General features: G+C 42.0%; 1 protein-coding gene across 4 annotated transcripts in view; it reads left to right on the forward strand.

Moving 5' to 3' along the window:
* The window catches only part of LOC117233182 (discoidin domain-containing receptor 2-like), a 130,066-nt gene that overhangs the window by 102,704 nt on the left and 5,251 nt on the right, over positions 1-22,111 (forward strand). For all 4 annotated transcript variants that reach the window (XM_033493227.1, XM_033493229.1, XM_033493226.1 and 1 more), the window contains 4 exons: positions 1,658-1,763; positions 8,240-8,471; positions 16,903-17,358; positions 21,854-22,061. In XM_033493227.1, the coding sequence (XP_033349118.1) occupies positions 1,658-1,763; positions 8,240-8,471; positions 16,903-17,358; positions 21,854-22,061 (1,002 nt within the window). The remainder of the gene's footprint in view (positions 1-1,657; positions 1,764-8,239; positions 8,472-16,902; positions 17,359-21,853; positions 22,062-22,111) is intronic.

Consider the following 22,111-nt stretch of genomic DNA (forward strand, 5'->3'; position numbering starts at 1 on the left):
TCTCGTCCACTCGTTCAACGACAATTCCACGAAACACCTCGACGTTATAATTAACGGCACGACTCTTCCAAATAATTAAAGCCCTCGAATAGTCCCTGAAACTGTTTGTGTACCCAGGCGGTCGTGAATTTAAGATGTTGGAGGCAGCAAACGATCGTGATAGTAATTGACGCTCTCGTAGCTTGAGGAAACGGCTGTCGTTGGCCACCGTGTTCCGACGAATCCAATCCTCCTCCGCACACGGGTTTATCGAGCTCTCGCCACAAACGGTGGACGCGTCCGTTTCTCTGCCACGGTTTCCCACTAAACGCTCGTATATTATCCTCGTATTCCCGAGAAGTCCGATTTCACGCGTTCGAGTAAACAGATCCGCTTTGATGGTCTCTCCCCCCCGTTGAAGGAGGCGGAGAGAGGATGATGCTCGTTTTTATCCGCACGACGACGGCTCGATCCGGTCGCGTGTTCCCGCACCGTAGCGAAAACCAGTTCAGACGTGTAATTTCGGGTCGTCGAAAATGTTTCTCGCGCCTCCGGACTGGTGATTGAAAAGCGTTTCTTGGTATCGTGCCACGGTGTATCGCAATTATCGCCGGGCCGCAACATCGTCCCGAGAAAAATACGACGTGCCTCCCTGTTTCACCGCCTCGTAATCACGCGCCAGTTGGTTCGAGGCTGCGCACAGGCAACCTCATGCCTGTTTGAGACGTGTAATGAACGCTCGATGAACCGTACACGGTACTCGCCCGAAAATAACGGCGTGAAACTCGCGGATATCATCTGACGATGGAACGTCCCGTCGAAAACATATGGTGGACTCTTGCCACGGTACGCTCTTTTGATATACATCTGAAGTTTATGGTTAAAGTACATACTTGTACTGTTATATTTCTAAGGGCGGTTGGCGGTACTTGTATGGCGATTGTTGCGGTTCAAGTATGTCTAAGAGTGTTTAATCGCTTGCATTCAGGTTATAAGATACGTGTAAATTCATGAAAGGCGTGCATACATGTAAATATGATTTGTTCTCTTCTATTGTAAAACCGGGATTTTATTGTTTTAAATTATTGAATTTTGTAATTGATTACCATTTTCCAATTTAATTTTCGACTTGGAGAGAAATCAATCAGTTCGATGTTATAGTATAATGATATGAACCATTCAGAAGCTACATCGATCAACTGTGTAAATTAAAAAATACAGGAAAGCGATGATGTTATAGATATTACTTCTAAAATTTAGTATTATCCATTGATGAATGAACTTATGGAATCGAGTTATTTGTTTCTCGACAACCAATTATCAATGGTATAATGAAATTAAGAAATTGAAAAAAGCTGGAGTTGATTAGTTTAGCTTTCAAGAGGCTTATTATATTAATAATAACTCGATGATAAACAAATCAAACAAGATTAAATTCATAAAAAAAAACGAAATTTAAAGAACAGAGATGTATGAATAACAGTACAAAACAAACATGCTAATAATATGACTAGAATGTTACTATACACGAGCACAAAGGAACGTGTTCAAATTAATATTATGATTGTTCCGAACAATTAAAGCGTTCGTGCAGTAATCACACCCTTCTTCAGGGCTAAAATACGCGTGGAACGAATACGGACGTGTATATAATCAAAGCAATTTCCTTTGTTTGCAGCACAATGCATCGCACCCCTAGGGATGGAATCTGGTGCGATTCCCGATGCAGACATCACAGCGAGTTCGAGTTTCGATAGCGGAAACGTCGGGCCACATCACGGACGGTGAGTGAATTACCGTGTATTACCGTCTCGTTTATAGAACGCATTATGCAGATGCTATGCAATACACATTCGGAAATATGATAAAATTAACCCCTTTGTGCGCTGCGCCTGGCCAACAGAGATGCAATTTCCCGAAATCAGTGCGCTTCGTTAGGCGATCTATTCGGGGATGAATTGTAGCGATCTACACGACGAAAGATTCTGTTACGTTCCATGAGAGAATTCGAAAATTGTTTCGATACTACAATAGTATGCGCGATATTACACGAAATTTCATCAAAATTGAAAAACTTTCTTTAACAAATTTATCTCGGTATGTCGTTTGCTGATTCGATGTTATTTTTCGCTATATAGCTGTATCTTCTCTGGTCGACGAATAAGACAAAAGCGTGATATTAAACAAGTCGCTGGGAGCCACATTGACCAAATCCACGATTTTAGAAAATTTTCAATTATCCAGATACATGAATGATGTTTAACTTTCCAGGGTACAATATAACGTTATTTTACAAAAATAATTAGTCTATTACTAAATACATGGAGTTTATGAGTAAAACTACCGAGCAGTTAAAATAGGAATAATGATCAGAAATCGTAAAACAAAATTAGCCCGTAATCATCCTTCTGAAAGGATGCTACCTAGGTGTGAAGAAGCAGAGACGTTAATTATCCTAACCTTAGCCTCTTACCCCCGCCTAAATGAAATTTGTTTTTACGCTCTAAATTCCATCTAAAATTATGTGACACACATTTCAGATTCCACTCTGAATCTTCCCAGTGAGTCATCTAATAACATTGTCTTCCAAAATCACGTCTGAAATCGATCGAGTATAATTCACTATGAAATTTGTCAATGAGATAAATAATATAGATGCGTTTTTTTCCGGGCGCAAAGGATTTATCAAGCGGGTTGATGGACAGCTTAAAACGCGATGCAGATTGATGCGCGAGCGCGATTGTGCGGCGGAGAGTTTGACGACAGAAAAAGAAAACGAGTCTCTGCTCGTGCGGCACGATAACATTTCTGACTGTGAATGCTTTCTACGGCTTAAACGGATGATCCTCTTCCTGTCCGTCATCCTGTCTACGACCGAGATAGCTCACGATCGGGACTCGACCCCGGTCACCGTATTAATCACCGACTACTAAACTGCACGTCTAATTCGGCCTTCAAGCCGCAATGAGGATTAATGACGCGGGATGTCCCGCATGCACAGCCATTTGTATCGAACGTTCCGAAGCTCTTAGGCATCGTTAACGTGGACTCCGCGTATTCCTTTGATTATACGTGCCAGCTAATTACCATTCCAAAGAGAGCATTCCACCGGGTTTGCCAGATATAGACAGAATGCCCGAATTACGATGCTGCGAGACAAGGACCACCAGCGATGTTAACAAACCGAGGCTCGCCAATCGTTTACCAAAGAAGAAATCCTCCTTTACGGGAATCTTAACGATCGACGACGTCATCTGAAATCGTTATCGAGTCGTTTCACCAAGCATAAATTTCCATTGAAAAATGTTGAGAATATAAAATTAATTGAAGATAATATACGATAGTTGTCTTCGGTTTAGGAATGATTTTTTTTATGGAATTAAAAATTTACATTTTCTAGAAATATGAATTGTTAGCATTTCACGGAGAGTAAATTTGCATTAAAAGAACCGGAGAGTATACAATTAATTAAGGTTGATATACGACAGTTGTTTTAGACTTGGAAGTAATTTTCTTATGGAAATAAAAATTTGTATTTTCTGAAAAGATGGAAGTATTATAGCGAATAAAGGGTGACAGAAATTCACGAGCAGAATATCAAAATATTAAAAGATTCTTCTGAAAGAGATGGAAAATAGGATTCTTAAGAAAAACGAAAAGAGGATGAGTTTGCTAGTTTTGTCCGTTTTACATGCATCCTATTCAAAGAAGAAATATTTTATTAACGCGAGTGACATTTACGAACTTCTTTGATAGCGATGGGTGGTCCCTGGCTTTTAAGCGTCACCGTGGGATTCAGAGAAACACGACGAGGAGGCGTGAACATGTTTATGGTCCGGGGAATTTCGTTGAAAAGCTGCATTAATGCCAGTACGATAATTGGAAGTTTAACGTGTAAGAAGGTATCTGCGACGTTTCCTTTTTTCTCTATTCTTTCCTTTTTTCTCTCGGCCATGATATAAAGCAAGGAAAGCCTTTTCGATGCAATACCGATATCGTCGCTTGTGCACACACTCTTTACCGGTAGAAACCGTCTAGACCTTCTTCAACGGCACTTCCATGGCTTCCTGATACTGCGGGCTTCCCGGTGAATACCCTATTTACCCCATACGACTCCCGTTTACCCTAAAATACGCGAATCTAACTCGTATTACGTGTACATGGCTTACCTTTTCGTGAAACGTACGTACATTTCGTTCTCGAATATTTCTGTCTACCCCATGGACTTCTACATTACCATACATTTTGTCGCAGGAACTCTTACAAATTCTAACCGATTTATTGGGGAATTATCGGATGAAATAATCGTCTAATTTAAAAAATATTTTACTTGCAATTATATTTGTACATTTTGAATTGTATATTTGATGATGACAATATAGAACTAATTAGCTGACACTAATCTCTAGCTCTATTTCGTATATTCCCGAATCGTCTTAATTAAGTGGCTCTAACTAATTTCCTGATTATATGATTATATTATTTCTTAAATATGATCTTCAATATTTACGGACACTTAACATTTTAATTGCTCCAGAATCATTTAAAATCCCTTTTTCTGCGATACATATTTAAAAATTTAATCTTTCCATTTTCTTTATTCGAGGAAAAGAATCAAAATGAAAGAGTCAAAGAAACATATTCACTTTCCTTTCATCCACTTTCCGAGAGGACCGCAAACCTCACGTACGAAAAGGTAATCCAAAACCCTGGTCGCTCTCCGGGAGCAAACAACAAAAAGCTAGGAGTCTGGTAAACTTCGCAAGGAACGAAAAAGAAATCCGACGCGTGTAAATAAGAGAGCAAGCACGGCTCCCAACCTCCGAGTACCCGTCGTTTGTCTTCGCGTTCGTGCGCGGCTCGTTCGCGTGCCCGCTCGAGTACAACGTCGCTCCGGGTCCAGGCTCGGCACGTTCACGAAAGAACGTTTTCATCGAGGCGATCCAAGGTGGATCAGCGAAATCGCAGAGAGTGAAATAGCTACGGAAACTGGCTTCTTCTTGTCGCCGGGAGCAACAAATCATCCCCGAGGATCCAGACGGATCGTTAGTTCTCTTTTTCGAAGAAGAGCTTCGAAAAGTGTCTCGCCGCTGGCTCGCGTTCGACAAACCATTCCTCTCGATAATCGACCCGTTCGTCTCAGCGGTGTCGCGCATTCGACGATTTCGCCGACGTAGCTCGAACCGTTCTCGTGGCTGAAGTCCGCGTAATCGTCCGACTAGAGATTTATCACGGGAGCCGTGTGGCACGAGCGAAGCCGCGGAATGTCTTTGATGCCCTGAACTGTATCAAAGTGGCAGCCAAGGCAGTTCGAGCTCACTTAATGGGCTATGAGTTATGGTCTTTCGCTGTGCTGGATGTATCCTCTCCCTCTTTCGCGCCTGCCCTCCGCGCCTTCCTATTTACCTTACTGATGCTTCTCTTTCCTTCCATGCCCTTCTTCTTCGCTCTCTCGTTCATCCGTCTGTGTACTCCCTTTTATCCCCGGCTCGTTCTTTTCGACGACGCACCCACAGTTTCTTCGTTCTCCTCTACGAAAGAGGGGTTCGTTCACTCGTTCAGGGACAAGGCCGCTTTTACCGGGGCCCTGCGTCAAAGCGACGCTTAAAATTCTGACGCTGTAGAGAGGCTGCCATGACAGCCTCACCTCTTTATTGCGAATACTTTCGTCGACGTATATAACTCTGGACCCCTGGTGAATTCGTTCGGCTCGGCCTACTCTTCTGGTTCCTCGCGCTCTTCCCTCTGCTTCCGTTCGCGTTTCCAACCGTTCGAGACACCGGCGGCTTCTTTGCGCTCTTTGGGGCGGTGCTGTTCGAAAGTAATCTTGGCCCGAGAAGGCCTGCCGGCAAGAAAGAGAGTGTTCTCGTTTTTTATTGTTGAAATTGAGTTTCAAAGTGACTAGCGAGGGAACGTGTTTGTTGCTCGCGTCAAAGGTGAAACACGGGAAGTTCGATTTTGGGGAAAGGTAAACGCAGTAAACAGTTGCGCTTGTAGGGTAAACTTAGCGTAACTACTTTCTCTGCAAACTGTGTGAGAAATATAGGAAATTGAACAACTGTGTTTCTCTCTCGTTTAGCGCGTCTTTCTACCAGATGATTTTTAATTTGTTGGAGAGTTTTGCATTTTATAAGACTTACCAGAGAAACGAATATTTCCTCCAAGTTTTAATTCTTTTCTGAAAGCTCTAATTATGTCGTAATTATAATTCCAACCAAAAGATTAAACAATCTCGTGAGAAGTTGCTTGGGTATTTTAAAATATGTATAAGAACGAATCAACATCAGACGTCTAATTTTAGTAATGCATAAAATAAACAAATTACTTTAAGATAGATCAATTATCAACGACCCTTAAAAGGATGAATTTCTTGCATCTATTTTAATTAATAATTACAAGTAATACAACGCGTGATATTTGAAAGAAAAACTTTCCAAATTCTTGCCCTTAACTTGAACGTAAATTTCGTTATTAATAAAAATACAAGTCGTAAGAGTATTAATCTCCTTGAACGGTTGATCGATTCATCAAAGACTAAAATTCCTTACAAAAGATATCTTTCTTATTTTACGTCTCTCTTTAACCAGCACCTAAAAAGCGTTATACAGAACAAAACAGCGATGAACAGTTAACAAAAACAATCACAATGGTCAAGTGAGATGTTTCTGATCGCCGACCGAATACAAATGTATACGGACTCGTGAATTCCTTTCGATTTTCTTGGCGATCGAATCGGTGCCAACATTCCTCTCTGCGCGCGTTTTTCACGACAATCACGGACTCTCTATACTAGTCTATAGAGAAGAAAGGGAGCTTTTTAATGCCGTAGACGAAAGGTATGTGCGAATACAATTATTAGCCGGCTCTCGAAGAGTGGCTTCCCCGTTCTCTGGCGTACTCGCTCCAGCTCATCTTTAATTCATGCCATCCAGTGGCTCGACTCGATCGATAAATTATAATTTCACCCCGTATCGGCCCGGCAGAGGTGACGGTTATCCGTCAGCTACCGGCTGGATCACGTATTTATACGATTTCCTTTCCCGCGACGATGTAACATTTCCGATTATACCGTCATCCTCTCTTTACCCGCCGCCTTATCGGTAGATTCTTATCGGCACGTCAATTGCGACTTGCAACGTTCGCATACGATTGTGCGAATACTGCGACGAAAAGGCGTCGTGAATATGTACGATGTGTGTACGGGGGACTCGATTCACTGTAATTGCCGACTTTGCGAAATCCCGGAGGCTACCTGCAAACGTTGAACACTATTTGCGCGAAATGAGCGGATGTCTCAGGCGTCTGATAAATATTTTGTACATATTACGATCATTTACATAATATATTAATTTTATCTTATGGAAAGTTGGGAATTTATCGGTTCGCGTGGTTGTATTTTTAATAAGAGTGTTCATGGATATAACCATCATCTGCGTACGTTACGCTTATTTCTTTTTTAATTTTAGAATTTATGGATTCTTGTGTGCCGTTTTTTAAAAAGAATATTTACGGATACCACGATCATTCGCATACGTTTTTCTGACTTTTTTGATACTTGAAAATTTATGAGTTCGCGTTTGACGTGTAATAAGAATATTTAATATTTATGGATTATCACAATTATACGCTATCCTTATTTTTTACAACTTGAGAATTTATGGGCTCGTGGTTGTCATCTATAAAAAAAGATGCTTCACATTTATGGATATCACAATTACTCGTACATGTTCTCTTCACTTTTCTAAAACTTGAAAACTACCAGTTGGTTGATGGTTGTTTAAACGAATGTATACTATACGTATCGCGATCACTTATATACTTGGTTGTTATCCTATAAAACATGGACGTTTTTCGATTCCTGGTTATCGTGAAAAAAGAGCATGGAAAGGTAAAACCAAGGGAAAGTAGCACGTCGAATAGTTCAAATATCAATTACGTTACTTAAACATTCCGACGTCGGTTCTCCGTGTACATAGCCCATATTCGTGGCATGAAAATTAAATTACACACCAAAATTCCCAAAGAGACCTAGAAAAAGTCTCCTGTTTTCCTACAATCTACATCGACCGCAGTTTCCCCGGAAATGTTTTAGCGTTCTCGTTTCCCTGGATTAAAGAAAAAAGCTAAAAAATTTTACCTTGGAAGAACAGCGGAACAACGGGGACGCAATAGAAACAGGAGGAAGAGATAAAAAAAGAAAAAAAGAGAAAGAGAAGAAATAGGAGGCTGGTAATCTTAGAGCAAATATTTACTCTTGCAGGTTGAGGCAAGAGAGCCACGGAGGTGCTTGGTGTCCAAAGCAGCAGATCACGACGGAACCACGCGAGTGGTTGGAAATCGATCTTCACACGGTCCACATGATCACTGCCACCGGCACTCAGGGACGCTTTGGCAACGGCCAAGGTGTCGAATACTCGGAGGCGTACATGCTGGAGTATTGGAGACCGAAGCTCGGCAAATGGGTTCGATACAGGGATGTTCGGGGCGAGGAGGTAAGTAATCGCGTCGTTTCAAAGGTGTCGCGATAATTGACCGGCTTACAGGCGTTGAGAGGTGTCGATTGCGCTTTCTATTAGACGAGTATCTAAGTAGCTTTCCCGTTACGTCGAAAGAAGTATCCAGGAAAGAGAAAACGAAAGTACGAAGCATGGAACAGGAAAAGGAGAAAATTCTTCCTCTGGTCCCTTTTTAGAAGACAGTTATAAACTGTCGCGTGTTGTCGGAAGTTGGGAATAGTACAGTTCCTAGCCTTTCCGGCAAGCCGTTCGATTAAATGAACGAGTAGAGAATTGACGTTGAGTTGAGAGAAATTTACGATGGCACGTTTGTTGTCTGACAGGAAATAGAGAAATCTACTTAGGTCAATGAACAAAGATAAGTTGGTGGTTTCTGTGATTTTGTTCGAATCCGTGTAGTTCGATGAAGTTGATAGTGTATGGTTAAATGGACGGAAAAATTATACTACAACTTCTATCCCGTTCGTTCAGAATTCGTGTGAATATCTTACATTCCAAGACACGCATGACGCGAATGATATAACAGACTCGTAACGAAATAACTAGGAAATAAAAGCGATGAAAGATGCTCAATTTGTACTGAAAATTAGCCAGTATCCTAATACTTACGACAGATAATATATGTCTTGCTCACCGCGATTCGTAATTCTATTCTATTAGGATCTCCAATAATAGAAAAAAAAAAGAACTCTTTCACGTCAAACCTAGCGATGCCTCCTAACAGCGCTCGAAGAGCAACGCGTAAGGAACAGAGAGTGAGAGGTCAGTTAACGATCAATACGTGTGTTTGGCATTCGCGGTCATGGGAGCCGTGTACACGGCACACAAGAGGCGCATAATTCAATTCAATTAACCGGTCGCAACAATTCAGCGGCGGGGCGAGATCCACGCGAGAGGTCGCGCGTAAGCGGAATCGCGGTGGTTAAATTTAGTCGGCGCGCGAGTATACGCGTAAAACGAGCAGAACACTGTGGATTATTGGGAATGATTTGTGGAGGTTGTCCGCGGGTCCATGTGTAGACAGTGCGCTGGGTCCTGGTAACTAAACCGTGACGTTAACAAGACGTAAATCTCGGACGCAATATGCTCCGCCTTGAAAATGGTCCCGCGGTTCTGCTTCGATGGCAATTTACTAGAATAGATCGGTAACCGTGAACTCGGCGACTTTAATTAGCAACACTCGACAATAGAAGGCGGCGGTCGTTCATTTATTACCATCACGAGAAATATAGGTATGTCCTCTACCGCGTTACTCGTTCGAGAATCCCGTGAATTCTACGGGCGGAGAGAAGAGGAGAACCGGGTTGACGTCGATGAATGAACTGTCCTTCGCGCGTACCGGCCACGCGTCTGCCAGGAATTCCGACCGTTGACGTGGGTGTTATAAGTCTGCGCTGCATGCGAAACGTATATTATATTCGCCACATGCTTGGAATGTTTTCGAGCAACACAGGAAGATACGTCCCTTTAATATATGCGAATGTAAACGTTCCTTTGGTTCTCGAAAAAATATCTTTTTTATCAGTTGTTAAGGATAGAAATAGAAATATTTTTCTGTCGTTGATTTTTCAAAGGAAGACACTAAACTTCGGGTTAGTTTCAAAATAAATATATCGTCTAGTCCAGTACGATGTTACGAGTATGGAATACCAAATGCGGAGGAGTAAACTAAACGGTCGCGTTTTAACTAGAAATTTTTATGACCATGGAATTACAAATGAATTTCAATTATTTGTAATGTAAATGTGGTACATTCAAGATTTCTGAATAGAGAAATTATTATGTCCAAAAGATCGACGATCCCAAAGATCAGGCAATAATTCTACGGTTACCAGGTTAAGAGTCCATCCACGTCCTTCGCAAGAAAAGAAACATTCTCGACATAGATCTCGATCGAAGAAAAAGTAGTCGAAGCGATTCATTGAAGTTGCGAAGTTAACCACCGGTAGCCTACTCTACGTTGGTACGGAATAGATACAAGCCAGCTAGAACTTAGTGACATTGTTTTCGGTTGCACCGTGCGATTTATCATCGTCGTTGGAAAGCCGGTGAAAAAGGAGGAAACGACTAGGTGGTTCCGTAAAGAACTTCCCTTGTTTCGTGATATTTGTTCCGAAGAGCGACGGGGAGACCAATATAAGTCATTTCGTCTTGTCGACGATAACATTATTTTCGAGCCGCGTATTTTTATTTTATTTCCTGACGAATAAGACGCGGACGTTTATTCCGACTGGTCGTGATTCTTGAGACCAGCAAACGGACGAAAGGTGAAGAAGGGCGGAAGGGAGGGAGGATGAAAAGCCAGGAAAGGAAGAGAAAAAAAAAATTGAAAGATGAAAAAGAAGAAAGGAAAGAAGGAGGTGAACGTCCAGTCGACGAGGTGGATTTCCTTGGAAGTTAGTACGTAGAGAGGGTGCTTCGAGCTTATTTGTATAGGAGGGTGGATCAATAAAACGAGGGAAGGGAAAGTCGTCGCGTGCTTGCTCGCGGGTCAGACGATTTCGACTCACCTACATAGGCGTACATGGCTTGAATAGCCGAGGTCGATCGAACCTACCAAGCCGCGCATCGCACGAAGGTCGAACTCGACAAAATTTAACCACCCTTATTCAACCATCGCGACTCCATTTACATGCCGCGGCGAAATAACCTTCCAGGCATCGAGAATATTTTTCTCCTGGAAAAAGAACTTTCTGGCACGCACTTTCTTCTTGTTAACAGGGTGTTGGAAAAGGCAGTGAAAGTGTTCGTGGAAGAAAAACTGCCGTCCTCTTGTACCTGTCAAGTTTTTTCCTTCAAACTTTCTGTCTCCGGCCGCTGTACAATGACAGATTTCTTTCAAATTCAATGTTAAAATGATCTTGGTAATCTATAGTAATGCGATAGGCTATATCGCATACTATCATAATGATCGTCGATTGTCGGTAGTATCAGGTTGTCCGAAAAGTGCCTTTCTTTCACAGACACGTCTTTTACAACGACGCATCTTTATACAAACATGAAACCTAATCTGTCGAACGTTGTGATCTTTATTTTGATAGAACAAGATGGATCATACGTAATTCGACAAAATAATATAAAACGGAAAATCTTGTGCATCCATTATTTCCTTATAAAACGAAAGAAACTTTTCGAGCGACCTAATACATACTGGACGAGATGATTATGACTACAAGAAATAATGGACTGCGATAGTAAGCTCGTTTGTTTTGAACATTCACGAAACATTATTCCATTGTATGATAACATGAATACACTGTAATATAAATAATAACAGTAACGTAATAATTGTAAATTCATTTCTAAGATTTTACGTATTCGCGAAAGTATTCAATTATCTTAATTAGATAAACAATTGAATTCCTAGAATATTCAATATTTGTAATATTTGTGTTATGACTTAATAATCAATACGTTGATACGTTTAAGCATCTAAAACTGTTCTTTCAAAGCAAAGAATTAAATAAGAACACAACTCAAACGCTATTCTCTTTTTGTTACTTACTTAATGCCAACACTTGTCACAGCCACGGAATTTACGCTATCGAATATTAGTTATAAATCATGATCGTTTCCACTCATTTCCACTGATTCTCGTTTTCGTTTAATCTGTGCCATAAACAGTTCAATTAAGCGAGGCCGGCATGCGACGACCGCGAGCCAGGAAACCGGTTGAAAAAAGTGAAAGGAAAGCGAGATTCTCGCGTATCGACGGTTCTTCGTGGAAGCGTGCTCGCCGAGGAAAAAGTCGTTCGTTGAAGCCAGATTCGTTAGAGCGGTTCGGAAACAGGTACTGATTCGAAACGAAACAGCCCACCCAACGAAACTCCGAGAGCAACGCGCCCTCTCGTGGTTACGGGGAATAAATCTGCAGAAATTCGTGTCTCTTTCGTCCTGCTGCGAGGGGCCTGTTCTCCGCTTAATTACACAACGATACTCGGCTTATCCGACGAATAATCTCTCGTAACAGCTCAGCCAGGATCAAGCAACGTCGGTGGTACCGCCGTAGTGTGCGGTTGTCAACGACTCGACCACTTTACAATCCGAATGGAACGCGAGAAAAAAGGCGAAAAACCGGCGGGATGCGTCTAATATTTTTCAACGATCGCATTTGGCGGGACAGAGATAACCAACCGAGCATAAATTATTTCGTTGATCCCTCGCGCAAACTTCTTACCGTCTAACCGAGCTAGTCGTTTCTGTGAAATATCGTTCGCTGGTATTTTCTGTCTCGAGTGAAATTTCGCTTGTCGATTTAGCGAGTGTCATAGGTTATGACTGATAAATGAGAAGATCATAAATTTGAACGAGGAAAGACACGAGTTAGAGCTGTGAAAAATTGGAGACCAGGAACAACTTCTTTCCCGCTGAGTCACAAACTTTCGACTGTATATCTCAATGAGCTAAGAAGCATTATCTCGTTTAGGAATTAATAGGATTAAAGGCCTGAATATTCCAAGCGCTGCTACATTAGGAAATATTGATGCGGGCTTATAGATCTTCGTGAAAAGAACAAACAGGTTTTACGAACACATACACGAGTATTTTATCTTTCGTAATTAATATCGTACATCAGGAACGTTCTCGACGCGGCCATGTTTTCAAATTCATAAGAGATACCACTTCCTTTGAAGTACATAGATATGTTCGCAAATCTCCATTTCATTAGACGCGGCTGCGGATGCTCTCGAGGATCCAGAAGGTCGTTGGACCTGTTTTGCGAGTACATGACGCATCAGGAAAATTCGTGAAGTTATACGTCGGACCACCCGTCGCGTATATCCGTCTAATTAAACCATCAGACAGCTTATCCGTCACGATCTTTCTCGACGACACGGTGCCATCAACGATGCTTCTATTCGGTGGCGGGCCACCGTTGACGATTCGAGATTAAGAGGCGCGGAAACATTAACATAAAATGGGCGTTGGTAGCACGCCACGCCCTACCAGTCATCTTCGTACTACGCTCGGAATTTGTGTACGAAAAATCCCACCAAAACGCTTTTGGAACCGAAACGATGTTACTCCTTCTTACCTATTCCTTTTTCTCTTTCCGTTTGCTTGTTTTCTTTTTTCTTTTTTCGTTTTTAGAGAAGTAAGATGGTTTAGGCGGCGCGGAAATGTCTTTGAGTGGAGTGGCGAAGCATTGCGCGCGTGGGCGCGCAGATAAATATCGAGATTACTTATTTTTCTTGGTTGGACGAGTCGGCGGCTCGTAAATGCCGTCGTATTTTCACCGTCGCGCCTTTCGTTCCCGCGGCGACGATCACACGCCTCAGCTTTTCTCGGAATAAACTGAAAATTTGTGGCACCCCTTTCGCGGATCGTCAGAGCCGATTAAAAGCGACCGCGAGAGGCCTTTGATTGCGTTCGATCTCGAGGTGATGGGGATTTATTGGCGTTATCGGATCGTTTGATGAGCAGCCTGCTCCTTTTAACTTTGATGTCTGGTATGTTTTTGCTGGTAACCGGATGGTGGAAATATTTTTGTTACTGGAACTGACGTTTGAGGGATTTATCGGTGTTGGAAGTGAGGCAGATGTCTTATCTATTGTTTCATGTTAACTGCTTTGTGTTGAATCATTCTGAAAGCTTCCGCTGTATTTCACTTTGAGGTAACGCACGCATGAACATATTGCAAGTATTTATACCTATAAATATCGTTAGACATATTATGTATAACATTATGTTTATAGCAATTCGCAATTTTTTCATTTAAAACAGTAGCTAAGTGATTTTTTGTTCAAACAGCAAACACTGAAGAAAACACAGCAATACGAGAACTATGTTTTACTTCATCCCTTATATTTTTCCAATTTATCACCAACGAACTTTCTCTTCTTCTTCTTCATTCGACAATATCCTCGCGCAAAAACGATTTAGAAAATACGAGGATATTAAAAGTGTCTGTTCATAGTCCCTTCCCCTAATAGATTCTGATTGTTATCTACTCGAAGTTAACACATTACTAGAAAATGTGCGAAATACAAAAAATGCTCAATTTCAAAACGTTTAGAAAATTCACGACTTGAAATTTCGGAGGTTTTAATCATTCGTTAAATTACAATATGCTTATGTTTGTTAAAATTTGGCGAGCTTGAAGCAGCAGTTACACAAGAAGTCTGATGCTTCCGATAGAACGTTTGTCTACCGTATCTCGTATTTCCTGCAACGAGCGTGCTTTCCCAACTCGCAAGCGGAGCTACGATCGTGGCGAAGGAAACACGATTAAAAGATGATCGTCGACCACGCGGACCGGCACGTTCTGCGGCGTGGCGGTCCGGTAATTGGGAGACTCGGTGGCTGACACCGTTTTATTCGCGCTCGTTATTCCCTCCGCGACTTTCTAGCTGATGTTTGGCGCATCGAAACGAAATACAATGAGCCGACACGCGTGAAATTCCGGCTGGCGTCGCGCCGCGGACCACGTTTCGTTTCGACTTCGTTACAGCGGCTTAATGAGCACGCCCGCGCTCGTTAAGGGGCCGAAATATGCGGCCGTAAACGGAACGCTTCTGAAAGAAATCTAATCCGAATAAAAAATATTCGTCGACGATCATTGAAATCTTGATAACGTTTCAGCTTGTTGAAATTGTAGCTGGTAAATGTTAGAAGCAGCACAGAGATAACGTGTGAATTTATGTGAACTTAAAGCTTGCGCTTTATTAGTTGGTAATTGTTGAAAATCGTATTTTTAAAGGAAAGTTAACGTAGAATTACTTAAAGTTTCAGGGAGAGCTTCATTATAATTCAGAAGATTATAGCAGTTGAGATAATTCTTGTCTCAATCACTACGATTTTTATTGTAAATATCAAATCGTAAGAAGAATGTTTGACATTAGATTGGTAAATTTTCAAAGTTAAGATTGAAATTATTTTCGGAATTCAAGTATCTCTGCTATAAGCGCAAGTGACATTTTAAGACAAGTTGAAGTGGGTTGTGAAACAATCGTGAAGATTTCTTCGAGCACAACCAATTAAGCAAATGAAAGGAATGAAATAAAGTCGGAGAGTAGTGCCTTTCTTCTTCTCTTCATTTAATATTGAAATACATTCGCCGAGTATTGAAAGCTTCGCGTTCGATTATTTCTCCAATGAATCTTAGAATCTCTTCGTTTCTATCAAGATCTAAATCTAAGTAAGCCTAAAACTGGCTGCAAAGTTTTTCACCATTTTAAGATTCAACAGCTAACAAAGCGACGATATTTCAGAATCTCTTAAACCTGGAAATTCTTTTAGAAAGCGGTGAAATGCTCGAGGGAACGTCGGTAGAAATGTCGTGGGCGTTCCTGGGTGCCGCGATTTCTCGTTTCACGCGTTCTCAGACGGAACAACGCACGTTCTATTCTGTCGGCGGAGCGCGAGCTGGAAGGCCCAAGCGTTTGTATCGCAGCAGAGGATCGAGAATTTCTCGTGCAGCATCGTCGAGGGTCGTCCCTTCGAAACAAAGGACCTCTTATTTTCCACTTACGAGCTTGACAGCGGCACTCGACTCCACGAGTATGATATTCTCACGTATGCCCGGTTACGTGACCGTGGTTCATCGCGGTCGTGATCCCGACAGGTGTATACGCATACTATTTGAATCTTCATTATCGATACGATCGCCGATAGTTTATGGTATTTTAATGATACGGCCCCGAGAGCCGAATCCGTAATTCCACCAAGTATATCCATGGATTCCGTACGGTTCTACCCGCCGCACCGTATGAATTATTCAACAGATATCCCTCGAGCGACTTTATGTCAGGTGTTAATAATGATCTTCCTTTCTGATACGAATATATCCAAGTTTTCAGCCGGTAAATTTTCAGTCACGCGTAATTTAACCATGCCAGAATTTTGACGAGTGAATTGCGTTTCCTTTAATAATTATCGAGACTCGTGACAGAGATTGAGGCATAAATAGACTTGACATGTTCCTATTATATCTTTGAAATTAATACTTTTATGTTGTAATTTGTCTCCTTCGATGGTTTTATTAACATCCGTAGAATGTTCTTTACAAATCTTACAATTTAATTATGATAGAGAAAGTTGCAAGTAGATAAGGATGAAAGAGTTGAATGTTCGCAAAGAGCAATACTGAATTATTGATACACGATCATAAAGATACCGAGCGTGTAGGTATCGAAATATTATCGAAACATTACGATCAGTAGAGTGATCAAAATTACCATTTGTATACATTTTTGAGTATCTGAACGATTTTTGTTAAAGCGTGTACATAAACGCGTTATTATTTCTTCATAAACATTTCACGTTAATTTCTTTAGGGCAATTTTTATACTTCGATCATCAGTTAGCTTTAGCGTTAACGATCAATATTCCAATTTACCAAATAATAAGAGAAATAACACTTTCCAAACAGAACGTATCTAACCTATCGATGAATGGTTTGTCACAGGTGATCAAAGGGAACACGAACACCTACCTGGAGTCGAAGCACGAACTGGAGCCACCGATGTGGGCGAGTAAAGTTCGCTTCTGGCCGTACAGTTATCATCGTCGCACCGTTTGCATGCGGGTAGAGCTATACGGTTGCCCATGGAACGATGGGATCGTGTCGTACTCGATGCCACAGGGCGACAAACGTGGCAACTGGGAGTTCTTCGATGCGACTTACGACGGTTACTGGGACGGTCAGCTTCTACGTGGCCTGGGACAGCTGACGGACGGCAAGATCGGGCCGGATAACTTCAAAATGAGTTATTACGATTTCGATAGAGGTCAGGGATGGGTTGGTTGGAGAAACGACACCAGATCCGGTCATCCTCTCGAGATCAAATTCGAGTTTGACCACGTCAGGGAATTCTCCGCCGTGCACATATTCTGCAACAATCAGTTTACCAAGGATGTACAGGTAAACTTTGTGAAACTTTGTAAAGTTAGTTTTAAATAATACTGAATGAGCTTTTTGTGGAGAACGATATGAATTCGTTAGAGGGTAATGTTATGTAAATGTAATCTTTCGTTTGTAAGTTCTTTAGTCAAAGTGTATTATTGAATTTTATTTCTTAACGTTACAAATCTAAAAGGAATTAAGATTTATTCGATATTTCTTTGGTTATTATTTCTTTATCCGTTCTAATCTCATTTTCTTTTTTTCTTATTTTCTAAAATCTAATTTTATAAAGTTTTCTTTTTTTAAATCTCCTTTTACAAACATAAATGTATGTTTTGTATGTCTAACTTACACGTATAGTGAACTTTCGTAAAATATCTAGTAAGTACTATAATCGTGTTTTAATCATTATGCGAAGATGAACAGGGAAACTGATTTTTTCGGTAAATATGACACAGTCAATAAACATATGGATTTACTAAAAATTGTCGAGTAGAAGCGTCCTGTACAAGGTGCACAATATCTGCCATAATTAATAGAACATTGTCAGTATTTCCTTTTCTTCTTTTTCTTTTTTTTTTTTTTTTTTTTTGAATACTATATAATAAGATAGAATAAGGAAAGACGAAGTCCAATTTTAATTAAACGATTATTGACGAAGTTAAAAAGTTCGGGGTGGGTAACCAATGCAATACAGGTTGATTCAGCCTCGTGATTTCGATAGTAGAGCAAAAGGAAGAGGCAGAAAGGAAACCGGGTAGGAGAAACCAGAGCCTTCCCCAACGTTTGCGGGTCGTGATCCCCACGAACGAACCCTCGGGCAAATTTTTGGCCCGGAGAACAGTCACGTATTTATGTTCCACAACCTGCAGAGTCAAAGTCACGCTCAACGGCGTTTGTTAGCCTGTACCGGTAGCGCTTTCATCACGTAATATTCTCCATCTTCGTTATTTCATCGAGCAACGTACAATAAATTTGCCTGTACTTTTACCTTAAAAGATAAAACAAAGAAAATAGAGGAGAAAATGAAAAAAAAAGGAGGAAGCCGCTTCTCGATCCGTCTACTTTAAATTTTAATATTTTGATTCGTTCCCGTTATCGATACTCCCGTCCGACGATGGAATTTCCACCGTAATCCCTTTACCGGCGATCTCTTTGAACGCAAGTCCGGCCGCGTTATTTTCAAATTTCCTCTATGATCGTTCACCGAATATCCGCGAAAACGCGTGAAAAAAAGAGGAAGAGGGCGGATAGATACGAGCACGACAGGGAGGAAATTGGAAGGGCCCGGGTCGGTGACTCGCCAACGCGCGACCAAACCTACGATACAGAAGGGTGAGAGAGAGAAAAAGTATAGCGATGAAAACTAGACGTCGAATAGGAGAGCAAAGAGACTGAGCTAGACGTGTTACGAATAAGAGAGAGAAAAAAGAGAAAATAGGAGAGACAAGAGATAAGGGGAGGAGAAACAGGACAGACAATCGCGGCGAAATACGCGCCAAGATCCAACGCCTGCCTTTAAATCGCGCCCTGGAGGAGTAACACGAAAGGGAAAGAAATGATGGCGTACGCCATGTAATCCAGTTTTCGCGTTGAAGTCAAGGTCGGACGTAGGATGGGTAACGAGGCGTAACAACGGTTGGCCCTTGGCTTGGGTTGAAGCGGATGAAAGGAGAGAAAGAGGAAACGAGCCGCGCGATTTTGCACAGGGTGGTAACAATGGGCGTTGGCCACAACCGAATTTCTGCTGGCGCTCGCTGGCGATAGTAACGTGCGATGGTGGTGTTGGTGCCGTTCCGACGCCGGCTGTGTTGCCCGTTTCTGGGAAAATTTTCCGGCCCCGCGTGCTTCCGGCCACGAATTTCTATATAATGGCCCCGTCCCGGTATCAAGATTTATTTCAATGGAGCCCCTCATTACCCTGGCTAAGGCCTTTGCTCCATAATCGAGCAACCAAGGGGCTGCAAAACAACAAACAACCAAGATAGAAGGGACGAAGGTATTAGCGAGTGCGTCAGAGAAGGTTAAAGTGCTTTCTTCGTGTCGTCGTCCCTGTTTCTTTGTTTTCTTCGTAAAATAACGAGATACCTAAATTGATGGTTACTTTTGTTCTGTTCGGTGCTTATGTATGGTTCAAAGTAGAGGAGGTAAAGTTTCTAACGTGTATGATCAAACAGAGATGCACCGTTAATAATAGTCGACATAAGTCTACGTAATTAACGTTATTAATATTCTGCAAGTAATCAAGAGGATGATAAAAACACACGTTTAATCTCAAGATAAAATAAAAAACTAGTTTTGATATAGAGTCGTTTGACAATACATTGGAACTTAAAATTGTCTTGTTACAAAAGACGGGTAATGTGACTTATTACGTTTTCTTACCTGTAGCTTTCAATTGGTATGCGAACATTTAATCGTTTTCCTTGATCAAACAATACGCTGAAGAATCTAAATCGGTCTAAGTACCCATCTAAACGCGAGAGGAAAGAAACTCTTCTGGAGGATCAATGGGAGATAAAGATATTAAAGAAGGCAAATCCCTCTGCTCTTCACTGGATTCTTGGCGTGAAAATGACCGGCGCGATCCAGCGAATGGCGAACGATAGAAAATGGAAGCTTTCCGGGTCGACGTCGGTTGAGGCATACTCGTCTCGACAAAATAGGCCTCGAAACACTCTCCTTGCTGGTATCAAGATTTATTTGAATGGAGCGCCTCATTACCCGGCTCGAAGCTCGATTGTGCACTCGCTACCGAGCAAGATGGAATGACGGAGAGGTGGCAGAGGCAAGGGCAGCAGAAACGTTGCAGCGGCTCGAAAGGGGGAATCTTCTTCTTCGAGAAGGAAGGATGGTTCGTGGAAGACAGGAAGGGAACGTCGAGAACCAAGAGAAACGGTCTCTACTCTCTAGCGGCAGGAATGCTTGAAGGTGGATTCTGTTCTTTTCTCTCTCGTACGCACAATGCTAGCGAGCAACGAGCCGGAGAGCAGATACGCCACGTATTCAAATACAATACCGACAGTCTGGCAAGTCGGCAGTCTATGGCTTGAGGTATGAGGGCGAGTAAGGGATGAGAGATGGTAGCAACCGCCCCTAAACGTCCCCTTCTATTAACAAGCGCCCGCTCGCGCGGATAGGACACGTCTTCTGAAAGACAGCACTTCAAAGCATCGCCAGTTTCGCGCTCCTTATCTCTCTCTCCCTTTCGTTCTTCCGTGTTCCTCGAATACTATATTCTCTCGTATATACGTCCGTGGTGGTTGAGCACGGTTTCGTGGCCGCCACGTTCGTCTTCTTCGGCTTCCTCATACTCCTACTATCGTTGAGGCCTCCGTCATCGTCGACGAGCTGCTCTAGCAAGGCAAGCTTCAACGGTGTGCGCTCCCTTGAAAATCCATACGCATCGTCGTTGCGTTCGGGGCTAAGAGAGTTAGATAATCTCAGCTTTGTAATCTCCATTTCCAAGCCTCTCGCGCCGTTCTCCTGGTCTTCGCCCTGTTCTTCCTCTCTCTCTCTCTTACTCTCTCTCTCTCTCACACTCTCTGTCTCTTCCCGTTCTCCACTCTTTCGCTGTTCGCTACCTGTTTCTCGCACGATCCCCGCCTGCCACGGGCTTCCTACTCATAGTTTCCGGCTGGCATTCTCTTCTCGTGTAACTATCTTACGCTTTCCCGCAGTGGAATTAGCATTCCACGCGTCTCCGTTCCGGCGGAGTACGCACAGCCACGGGTGGCTGGCAATTATCGAAGTCGTCGATGTCAACCGAGTGTTGCCTCTATAAAGTTGCTCGTTATGTCCGTAGTAAATAGCCCAGTGTGTATTTGCGCGAGCGGAATCGCGAGATATATTAATATCCAGCTTGCCGGAACGACGTACAGGCCAGCGTTCTCCAGAGCTTGCTCGGCTTAAGATGCTGATTTATATATATAATTAATGTTGAATATTAGCCACTACGTCATGTTTAGCGTGCACAATGAGAAGCTTCATTTTACTGCCTGCTACAACCTTTGCCGCGATTTTATATATGAGTATATTTTCCGGGTAACGCGGCTTACGAGGATATACCTGTTGTGCGAGCCTCGTTCAGATGCTTCCGGTGAAATATGAAATAAGTTCTCGTACATTTTATTACGGGATAGAAGATTCGTTTATTATTGCAGTTCTTATGGAAAGTACGTAGCCGTAAAGTACAATCATATTGCTCCTTTCTGAGATTAGTATAGCGTGTAGCTTACTAAATGGGGACTTTCATCTTTCCTTTTAGACCTTGTTGCTTAGTTAAAAATAGAAAACAATCTCCAGGAACTTGATATCAAGAAAAAAAGATCCGTTTATCGTTTATTCGATTATTATGGAAAGTATATACGTAATCGTAAAATATAATCATATTAAATGACGAGGAGTGGTCTTGTGTATAGATTGTTAGATGGGAATTTTTATGGTTCCTCCTATATCATATTGTATAATTAGAAATACGAAAAAACAGAAAGATGTTTCTCTGTCATGTCAGGTGTTCTCGGAGGCCAGTATAATGTTCAGCGTCGGCGGAAGATATTACACAGGTGACCCGATCGTGTACTCGTACATGGAAGACAGGATCTTCGAGCATTCGAGGAACATCTCGATCAAGCTGCACCATCGCATTGGCAAGTTTGTTAAACTGAAGTTCAGCTTCGCCTCACGGTGGATCATGATCAGCGAGATTACTTTCGACTCTGGTAATTACTATTTACGATAACGATATCTCATAGTTGAAAATTACCATCAC

Source organism: Bombus vosnesenskii, unplaced genomic scaffold (assembly GCF_011952255.1).
Source record: "Bombus vosnesenskii isolate JDL3184/JDL3185 unplaced genomic scaffold, Bvos_JDL3184-5_v1.1 scf7180000013295, whole genome shotgun sequence".
Lineage (NCBI taxonomy): Eukaryota > Metazoa > Arthropoda > Insecta > Hymenoptera > Apidae > Bombus > Bombus vosnesenskii.